Here is an 11,531-nt window from a genome sequence, read left to right on the forward strand (position 1 = left end):
CTATAAGCATGGGATGATCAACATGAAGGTGCATGTGACCCAGCTGGTATAACTATTTATAAACGTTAGTTTATTTTTCCCACGGTCATAGAATTTAATCTTATTATTTAATATAAACTACTATTTTATTATTAACTATAAATTTCAATCCCTCTTTTTACTGCAGTGAACATCTGGGTTGTCTTGGTTTTGAAAGTCTGTAAATAATGACAGAATTTTCCTCTCTGGGTGAACAGTTCCTTTTTATTAATTGAAATCAGACAATTAATTATTAATCAATTAATAAATGATGAAGTAAACAGACAGAACACAATGCATTTATTATACATGAAGAATCATAAAGCTTCTCATCTGGAACAAAATGATCACACAAATTAGTCATTTATGGCCCAAGCCAATTAACAATTCAAATAGAGTCATTTGTTATCAAAGGTCTATAAATGCATCTATTCTGGATGGACAGGAATGTTTGATTTCGACTCTGAGTGTCTGTGGATCCAGACCACACAGATGAACGTGTACACATAACACAAGCTCAGCAACGACCACGCCAGTTACGCCGCTGCTGGATCTTCACCTCCCCGATGAAATCTGACCGGTCCATCCTCTGAATGATCTCAATGAGGCCTTTGCTGATGCGGAAGGTGGATTTCTCATCGAAACGCCCCTGACCTAAGTGATGTGTCACATAAATCCTGTCAAAATATTTCTCACTCCAGTCTGAATTGACCAGAACTACAATGCGATCCGCGTTGCTCTCACGTACATTTCTGTCATAATTCTTAGTAACATCATGAGGCAGCGTGCCCGGATGGTGCAGGTTGCCCATTTCATAGTACGGAAGGTCATTATCAGGAAGAATTCCTTCAGAATTATGGAATGGATGGAAACCGAAATCTCTGTGTTCTGGGTCATATCGTGCAATCATATTGCCGTCATCATCAATCTCAACACAGTCATCAGCAAACCACCACAGCAGACTGAGACCATGTCTGGGATACGGCTGACCAAACCCGGTCTCTCTCAGATGGGACAGTTCATTCAGCGTTCTCAGTCGGACCATTCTGTGCCTAGAAAACAGACGGAGGAAAGTTAACAAACAAACAGGACTGGACTGAAGGATACGACAAATGGGTTGCACAAAATTCTAGGAATATCACAAGCATGATTGTGTAATAAACTTCAGTTTCTTCAAGACTTTCTAAAAGACTGCCTTCAGCTTGGCACATATAGGTTTATATATATATATATATATATATATATATATATATATATATATATATATATATATATATATATATATACTATATGTTGAATGTGTGTGTGTGTGTATAGTCTGATTTAGAGTTTACATAATCGATTTATTTTTTCAGTTAGTCAGTTAGTTAGTCTATTAGTTTTACAGTCATTTTCAGTCTAGTCTCATTCTAAACTAGTCTTGTTCAACAAGTGGACGCAGTAGGTTTCGTTTCTCTGTAAACGCGTCCACAGTTCAGCAGCTGACTACAGACTGCAGGCAGAATATCAGCGCGAAATATTCCCGCCACGGCTGTTTGTCGCTGTTTAAGGCATATTTAAAAAGCAACATAATTATAATGTAATTAAAGTTTGTCTTAGTAACAAAAAGCATTACAGAATCACCCAAAAAGAACACAGAATAGGCTACTGTACTGTTGGTTTGAATAGTTTCGTTTAAAAGTAGATATTTCAAGGTTTCTGTAATATATTGCCTAGATTTATTTTTAAACCCACCGACTAAATGATTAAGACACTACCTGACACGCAGCCCCACGATTGGTCGATTATGTACAATACCTGCATGTTATTGGTCAAACTGCTCTGGATGATTTAGGCATTATTAAAATCTTGGCTGGGACGTGTCCCGTAGCTATAAACGGCGCATATGGTCACCCTAACCATGTCGCTTCACGTCGTATTTTCCATCATGTCACAAAGAAAAACTCTCTTTACTTCGCCATCTACAGGTCTAAACCTTAAAAAGAGTATGTTGCGGTCCATTCGCTATTAAAAGTGCATCTTCTCTTTTTCGTGGCCACACTGGCCATGGCTGCTTAACCTGAGCGAACAGCGCGCGCTCTCTCCAATTTGAGATTGTTGACAATGTTGAGGAGGCGTTCGTGCACCATTCAACAGTTTGATTGACGTACGACTGAGCCTATCGACTAACTCTTTTATAGCTCTCCTCTGAACTATTGGACATAAATTAATAGTACGCCTATGGACTTATCCGTGTATTTATTAGGCAGAGTCGAATGCAAAAGCGGGACAGATGCTCAGTTTGCTTGAGGAGGGACAAAGTGTAAAATTGCTGTATACAGTAAAGCGGGACAGGTGGTCACTCTCTAATCGCGCCAGTTATTCAGCCAATAAAGTGTAGGCCTGTGTATTTCAAAATTGTGTCTAGTACTACTAGTACTACGCGACCAGAATATCATAAAAAATATTTTTGGATGACTCGTAACCGCGGGTAACCATTTTGCATCAACCCGCGCATCACTGACACTGACACACATCCAATTATAGTTTCTATTTTACTCAATTTTCTAAGAATGTTTTCATAAGTCTTTACTTACTGGTTTAGTTTTAAAAAGCACATTTAAAGAACAATATCCACTGTGAAGTTTACATGATCCTATAATGTCTGTGAAGTTGATTTTATTATCAAAAAGCAATAAAATAGACAAATAAACAAAAGGATACTTCACCTGGAGTTATTCCGCTGTAAGAAGGATCTGCGTCTGTGACGACTAGCAATTAGGTGTTTTTTATATATCTCTGTTAGTGGGTGGTGCAAAACACAAACATGCTGGAAAAAAACTAGCCTACACACATTCTTCATGTTGTACTCATATAAGGGCAGGATCAGTCAAATACTCTGTGTAACGAAACTATAGACTCCTAAAGCTGAGCAAGAAAGAAAAGATCAGTCTATTAATAGGATCATTTATTGTTGTTGAAGGATTGTTCGCCTTCTACAGCTGTGGATAATCAGGTGAGTAACTGGGAAAGTGAATGTAAAGCAGACTGACTGTAGTGTGTGTGTGTGTGTCTAATACATAAGACTAAATAACACATACAGTAGGAATAGTGTCATAAAAAAATACATTTGGTGTTTAAAATTAGCATGTATGTTTATATATGTCACTGTTATACTAAAGTAAATATTTAGGTTTATATAAGTCTATTTCTGTACCCTTATATTGTGACTACAACAGTTTATTGAATATTTCCAACTGTTATTGTTCAGTATAAAATGTACGAATCAATGAACACCCTTTATGACAACATGCCCCGTGAGTAAAGAGGAGTTTTGTTAACCAGTTTGTGTCATGTTAAGTACTAGTATCTGTGGATGCATGGAATGAGTCATTAAATGTTCAAATATAAATTTAAGTTGAATAAATAATAAAGACCTTAGTTCTTCAGAAGTTTACCAGGAAGAGAGAGAGCAGCTGAATATGTATGCATTTATTATACATGAAGAATCATAAAGCTTCTCATCTGGAACAAAATGATCACACAAATTAGTCATTTATGGCCCAATCCAATTAACAATTCAAATAGAGTCATTTTTTATGAAAGGTCTATAAATGCATCTGGATGGACAGGAATGTTTGATTTCGACTCTGAGTGTCTGTGGATCCAGACCACACAGATGAACGTGTACACATAACACAAGCTCAGCAACGACCACGCCGGTTACGCCGCTGCTGGATCTTCACCTCCCCGATGAAATCTGACCAGTCCATCCTCTGAATGATCTCAATGAGGCCTTTGCTGATGCGGAAGGTGGATTTCTCATCGAAACGCCCCTGACCTAAGTGATGTGTCACATAAATCCTGTCAAAATATTTCTCACTCCAGTCTGAATTGACCAGAACTACAATGCGATCCGCGTTGCTCTCACGTACATTTCTGTCATAATTCTTAGTAACATCATGAGGCAGCGTGCCCGGATGGCGCAGGTTGCCCATTTCATAGTACGGAAGGTCATTATCAGGAAGAATTCCTTCAGAATTATGGAATGGATGGAAACCGAAATCTCTGTGTTCTGTGTCATATCGTGCAATCATATTGCCGTCATCATCAATCTCAACACAGTCATCAGCAAACCACCACAGCAGACTGAGGCCATGTCTGGGATACGGCTGACCAAACCCGGTCTCTCTCAGATGGGACAGTTCATTCAGCGTTCTCAGTCGGACCATTCTGTGCCTAGAAAACAGACGGAGGAAAGTTAACAAACAAACAGGACTGGACTGAAGGATACGACAAATGGGTTGCACAAAATTCCAGGACTTGTTCAAAAAGAATGAAAGCATGATTGTGCAATAGGCTATGTAAATTTAATTTATTAACATTTATTAAATAATACAATCTAAAAAATATTATTTATGTATTATGTATTACATGTATAATATAATATAATATAATATAATATAATATAATATTTTTTTGTTAAATTCAGAATGGATCATAATAGAGCACTGACATTTTCAGTTTCTTTAAGACTGAAACAGTAATGTTTCTTACATATTTGCCTTCAGCTTGGCATATATATATATATATATATATATATATATAGAGAGAGAGAGAGAGAGAGAGAGAGAGAGAGAGAGAGTCTGATTTAGAGTTTACATTTAGTTAGCCTATTAGTTTTACAGTTATTTTCAGTTTAGTCTCATTCCAAACTAGTCTTGTTCAACAAGTGGACGCAGTAGGTTTCGTTTCTCTGTAAACGCGTCCACAGCTGACTACAGACTGCAGGCAGAATATCAGCGCAAAACATTCCCGCCACGGCTGTTTGTCGCTGTTTAAGGCATATTAAAACAGCAGCATAATTATAATGTAATTAAAGTTGGTCTTAGTAACAAAAAGCATTACAAATTCACTCAAAAAGGACAGAGAATAGGCTAATGTACCTTATTCGTGCGCTGTGGAGGATCTGCGTCTGTGTAGCGCACGCGCTCCGTTTATTATTCATATCTCGGTCAGTGGGCGGTGACCAACACAAACACGGGCCTAACATTTCAAAAAGACTAAACCTCATGAATTAAATTAATAATAATAAAGTATATTCTCTTAAATTACTTATTAAATCAAAAGAAAATGTATAATTAATATATATTTCAGAGATAACCAATTTTTTTTTTTTTTTTTTTTTTTTTACAGAAGGAGTGTTTACTTTTTACAGCTGCGGAAAAGGGGAATAACCAGAGAATGAAACTAAAGAGACGAGAGACGAGGAAAACATTCAAAAACTCCCACAGACATTAGTATATTTATTTTATGGACCTTTGGCGCTGACCGCCTCATTTTTGTGACATTGATAATGCATATTTGCTGATGTCATCAAACTCATGACAAGGACATCTCTATAGTGATAAACAACAAAGCTGTAGTGACACACACTAGTATGTGTGTGTGTGTGCTGCTGTAGTGATGAACAGAAGCTCATCGTTGAGCAAAGAGAAACACATTACAGCAGGACAGTTAATAAATTATATGTCTTCAAATTTCACATTAAAATATTTAATAATAGCCTATATTATTCATATTAAAATATATTAGAATTTATTCAGATTTATAATGATGAATGACATTGAATGAATGTATTGTTAAAACTTATGGCAAAGTTAATAGACAAATCTATAGACTACACTGTTAAATAAAAAAACGAAATCACAAAAACACAAGTCAATGTTTTTTGGATTGTTTTTTATTCAACACGAAGTAATGCAAATAGTATATTTCAAAGAATAAGCACAAAAAAATAAGCACACAGAAATAACTATAAATCAAGACAATGATTGGGATGTGGTCATCTTAAAAAATCCTAAAATCCCAAATCTTAAAATGTATTTACATCATTGCACTGAACCATTTAAAAGAATGCTGTGATAAACGTGCAACCCTCAACATTGTATATTATTGCACATAATACATTTTACATTTAATTTATATAAGCAACTGACTCAAAAGACACAAACTGCAATATGCAATTTTGAAATTAGCTAGAATAACAAACAGCAGCTGATGAAATCTATATCATTTTAAAGAAAGCATAGACTGCAGCAGCGACCAGCATTAGCACAATGAAGCAAATCAGCACAGCGCAGCATATACTCTGACAGGAGTTTGTCTCGTTGTCTTGCACTGACTGAGGTTCGTCTGGTACTGATTGAGGTCTGCTTATAGATACATGTCCAGAACCATTGGGTTCTCTGTGGAAGTGTATCCGACTCGACTCTTGAATGTTTTTCATGAGTTCATTGCCAGTAGGCCTACTCTGAAAGGTGTAGGTCCGCACTGACTTAGGTTTGCTTATGGATACAGGTCCAGAACCATTGGTGGGTTCTCTGTAGAAGTCATTTAGGCTCAATGCTTGAATGCTCCGCAAAAGATCAATGCTAATACAGAAAGTGTGTTTTTGGTCAAAGCGCACCTGATTTGAGTGCTGTGTCACATAAATCTTCTCAAATCTTTTCCATATTGAGTCAAAGGAAACAATGATGCGATCTTTGTTGCTGCTGTCCAACTGTCTATTGTAATGTCTTGTGACATAAAGAGGCAGAGATCCAGGGGTGCTCAGGTTGCCCACCTCATAGTATGGCAGATTTATTTTAGGAAGAAGTCTTTCCTTATTATAGAATCGATGAAAGCCAAATTCTCCATTTGCAGGGTCACACTGTGCAGTCATACAGTCTCTATCGGAGTCAATCTGAACACAATCATGAGCAAACCACCACAGCAAGCTCAGACCGTGTCTGGGACGGGGCTGACCAAATCTGGTCTCTTTCAGATCAAACACATTATTCAGGATTCTCACCATGTTCCTGACAATCCTGTTGGGGAAAAGTGCAACTTAAACACAATAAATGTTAGAATATTGTAATTTATATGTACAATGGGGAAAAATGCAACACTCAATATGGCCGCTCAATGGCAGGAAGCCCCGCCTTCTGAATGAAAAAAGCCAATAGCTAATCAGTAAATGCAATACCATTGTTGGGCAGCGCAATTCAGATGATTTTAAAGTAAGGACAGCTGTGGGGGTGTCATAAAGTTTTTTTTTTGTCTAGTTAGGAGGTTTCTGTAATACCCCCTTCCTATAATTAAGATGAAACAACACATTTTTGTCCTAAATGTTGTCCTAACTGGAATTTCCATGCTTACCAAACAGATAAGATTATATTTTAGAGTAATACGCCCCTAGGACTTTGTTAAAATCTGTTCATTTTTTCATTAGTTAAGACTGCAGAATTGGAACATATATATACATATATTTATGTTCATTTATATTAAAAAAAGCTAATTTGATTGGGGGGGGGGGGTTCTCAAAAGCTGCACTTTAAAGTCTGTTTCATCCTTGACTAACCAAAACCAAGCAGCAGGCTAAAAAAAACTAGATAATATACATTTAAAGTATAAACACAGTTCAGAATCAATAAAAAGTATATGTTTGTGTGTGTGTGTGTGTGTGTGTGTGTGTGTGTGCAGTATATAGAGAAAAATGATACATCTTACCTTGTAGAAGCCAAACTAGGTCTCTGGCACTGACTGCTTCATTACATGACAGCATTGCATGTTTGTCACTGAACTCATGACAGTAACTACATTATATTACACACCCTAGTTGTCCTACAAGTTGTACGTGTTTGTGTGTGTATCTGTTGCTGTGTAGATGAATAGAAATTCATACTATGGAAAATGAAACTTGCAGAAACACATTAGAGCAGGTGAGACAAATAATGAGGAGATGTACATCAAAGCTACTTTATTTTAAACTATAATGTCTCACTCATATTTACATATGATTTTCTACTGAAAGCAGTCAAACTTCCACTAAATCAGTCCATTTCCTCGTTGGGTAACTACAGAACTGGAGATCCACTTCCCTTGAATGATCATTTATTAAACATTTAGGCTCGTTTGATGGGGTTTTCAGCTATTAATATGATTGTAGTAATATCAGCTCACTTTTAACATTTTCTCTCAGAATCGGCTAAATGAAGTGACCATTTGCATGCATTGATAACGTACACAGAAACATAATCATAAAGATTTCTGTAGCAGTAGAAACACCAATCCTCTCAGAATCTTGCGATAAAATGAAAATGAATGAATTTTTTTAAGTAAATAAATGAACAGCTGGGACAATTCAGTGCTTTTACCATGTCTCTGGCAAAGAGCTGCTGTGTCCAGCTGTTCCTTGTATATGTAATTCCACATTGACTTGTGTGAGGTAACCTGATGTTGCAACTAATAAAGCAATACAAATCAGCTACACGAACACATAAAATAAGAAGTCTACACTTTATCCTAAAGATGTGATGGGAGTGTTCACACTCTGAAAAGTTCTGGAAACAGAGACTGACAATGCTTCATGGCAGACATGTATAGCAGGAAATAATGCCTTAAGTGGAATAATTGTTCCTGTTTGTTGCTTACCTTTTAATCTTGTTTCTTCAGAAATACACAACAAGGAATGAAAACTGTGTGAACCACCCCCAGTCCTCACATTCTTTGTAGGCATACCTGTTTTCAAAAAGTATGATACTACCCTGATAGCACACGTACATCACTGAGACATCTGCATTTACATCAGCAAGATGTATTTTTTAGAGTGTTTACTCATCTATCTACAGGACGTTTCCTATCAAATATAAAATATATGTTTAGAAGATGTCTTTAAGGGGCTTATGATTTAGAATGCATGTAAAACTTGATCTTAAAGACATTTGTCAGATGTTTGTACACAGCAGCTTTCCAGATGAAGCGATCTTTAACAGACATCTTGCAGATGTACATATGCTATCTAGGCTTCTAAAAGAGACTCATTTGCACAAACGAAAAAAGAACAGTTTGAATGATGAGTTCCCAAAATCATTTTATTTCAAACCAAGCCAGAGAAACCACACATTTAATAGAAATCAGGAAACCAGCAAATGAATCAAAATTTGATTATGACAGGGAACATAAATAACAGTGACGGGAAAAGGGATTCAATCAAACCAGTTGATTCGCAAATATGAATCAATGCATGCTAGAGAAAAGTCGTGTAAATGCACAGAAGAATAACCTAAGATCATTTATAACCACACATTTAAATTCATTTAAACGCAACACTATCTTAAAACCACAGATGTTTCAGCTAAGACTCGTTTGCTGAAATAACTTAAAGGTTCATACTCCAATTCATTTCGAAACAAGATTCATAAAGGTCTCGAAGCATCATGAAGCAGTTAATCGATGCTTTAATCAATTCACCATTACATAATAAAATTTATATAATAATCATGGAGATAATGAAAGCAGGTTAATGTCAGCAGCCTTTTGAATGGCTCAAAGAATGGTACACCAGGAGTTGTTTTCAGGTGGCGTCTCATAATGACTATGTTGTGTGTATCTGAAATTGTCTGCTTGAGTGCTTGAGAGCTGAGAGAGATACTGCTCTCGACTCATGTTCTTGATGATGGTGAGAAGACCCTGGCTCACGCGGTAGGTTCTGCTGCTGTCGAATCGTTTCGAGTCACTGTGTTCAGTCACATACACCCTATTGAAGGTGCCATCGGTGTCCCGCCGCACTATAATGCGATCCTTGTTGTTGTCTGGTTTTCTGCTGCTGTAATTTGCCCTGACATAATCTGGGAGCTTGTCTGCTCCTTTAGCGTTCAGGTTGCCCACCTCATAGTATGGGAGATTCTGAACAGGCACAATGTGATCATCTTCTTCAATTCTGTTTTGGTATTTGTGAAAGCCAAAGTCTCCATTCTGAGGCTTAAATCTTGGGACAATGTCACCATTTCTAACATCGATATAGTCACGAGCAAACCAGTACAACAGGTTCAGGCCATGTCTCGGCTCCGGCTGACCGAAGCCTGATTGTTTCAGCTGGGACAGTTCATTCAGGGTGCTCACCATGATGGATGACTGTTTGAGAGAAAGAGACAATGAAGACATATTTAGAATAATAGTAAAACCATACAATGAGGCAGAACAAACCAGTCAGTCAGTTTTATACCTAAAGTGAAAGTGCATTTTCCATTTTTCCCCCACTGCTTCGAAATTGCTCTTTTTGCCTACTTTATTTCAATGGTCATGTTTATGGCAGATTACATTTTTTTAAGTATTGAATCTAATAAAAGGCAAACACATCTAGTTTCTAGTTCAAGGCTACAAAGAGCCCAAGTCTAAAACAGAGTAAGCTACCATGGTCTGGGTAACATCAAATTTATGTGGAAAGGCCCAGCTTGCAGTGGCGAATATGTCCCGTAGGAAAAAGAGCCCACGATGCCACTGTACCCCAAGTGGAGTGAGCTCTGAGGCATTCTGGAGGTCACGCTCCCTTTAGATTCAGATACCAGAGATGGCTTCCACCAGTCAATGAGAGAGGAGTCGTTTAGAAATGGGATTCCCTGTATTCGGGAGGCCCAAGAAATGAAGAGCTGATCATTTCTCCCGAAAGGTCTGGTCATGTCTATAGCTGCTATGCTACTTGGAGTCTTATTTATAAACACAAAAATACCTCAAAAATTCCTCCTTACAAATAAGGTTAAGGAAATATCATATAAATTAAATAATTGTTTATCCAACAAAATAATTTCTACATAAATTTAAAATTGATATTGATTTAAAATGCTCTTTTTGTGAATTCTCAACTGAAACAATTTCTCATTTGTTTTGGTCCTATCAATATTTTTTTGGAATAATGTGGAGGTTTTTATTGCTGATAATATTTTAAAAACATTTTTATAAACATCTTATAAACGTGATTTTGGGTTATTATATCAAGGATAGCTCTCTAAAGGATGCTGGTTTTATTATACATTTTATTTTAATGTAAATTTCACATTAATAAATTCAAGTTTACAAAAGGCAAACCTCTTTTTATGGTGATTGAAAAAGAGATTAAAATGTATGTAGATGTGATGTCAAAATCTAAAAATAGTAAAGCAATTTAAAAAATCATATGCTCCTCCTTTAACATTTTCACATAATTATTTAGATAAATAATCTAAATATTAATAATAATAAATAATGGTGCTGACCTTTAAAGTATACTTTTCTTTATTAAAACAGCATCTTACATTGTTCCTGTAGCTCAATTGGTAGAGCGTTGTGCTATCAAGCGCAAGGTTAGGGGTTCAATTTCCCGGGAACAACAATATTACCAGGAAATCTTCCCTCTGTGACCAGGCCATGGCCAGAAATGCTGTTTTGACCCACAATATTATAGCCAACTGATCATGATAGGTAAAAATTGATAGCCTGAATGCACTGTAAGTCGCTTTGGATAAAAGCGTCTGCTAAATGCATAAATTTATTTATAATTTATTTAATATGCTATGGAAATGGGTATATATATATATGTTGTAAAAATACAAATTGTTCTCTATCATGAAATTATAGGTGAATTTATATTTTATATTTCTGTCCCAGACAATGCATCTTTCTAAAACAGTGTAAGAAAAACACGATTTTAAGGCATCATAACTGTGTACTATTCT

At 36.4% G+C, this 11,531-nt stretch overlaps 2 protein-coding genes across 2 annotated transcripts; both read right to left on the bottom strand.

Moving 5' to 3' along the window:
• Positions 1 to 3,474: 3,474 nt before the first annotated feature.
• LOC113061564 (uncharacterized) lies at positions 3,475 to 5,059 on the bottom strand. The gene is made up of 2 exons (XM_026230805.1): positions 4,944 to 5,059; positions 3,475 to 4,236 (listed from the first exon to the last, which is right to left on the bottom strand). The coding sequence occupies exons 1-2, from the start codon at positions 5,048 to 5,050 to the stop codon at positions 3,702 to 3,704; spliced, it is 642 nt and encodes a 213-aa protein (XP_026086590.1). The 5' UTR covers positions 5,051 to 5,059; the 3' UTR covers positions 3,475 to 3,701.
• A 684-nt stretch (positions 5,060 to 5,743) lies between these two features.
• Positions 5,744 to 8,220, bottom strand: LOC113111781 (uncharacterized). Its single transcript, XM_026277292.1, has 2 exons — positions 7,549 to 8,220; positions 5,744 to 6,866 (listed from the first exon to the last, which is right to left on the bottom strand). The coding sequence occupies exon 2, from the start codon at positions 6,851 to 6,853 to the stop codon at positions 6,065 to 6,067; it is 789 nt and encodes a 262-aa protein (XP_026133077.1). The 5' UTR covers positions 6,854 to 6,866; positions 7,549 to 8,220; the 3' UTR covers positions 5,744 to 6,064.
• Between the last annotated feature and the right edge of the window lie 3,311 nt (positions 8,221 to 11,531).

The sequence above is a fragment of the Carassius auratus genome, chromosome 1 (genome assembly GCF_003368295.1).
Source record: "Carassius auratus strain Wakin chromosome 1, ASM336829v1, whole genome shotgun sequence".
NCBI lineage: Eukaryota > Metazoa > Chordata > Actinopteri > Cypriniformes > Cyprinidae > Carassius > Carassius auratus.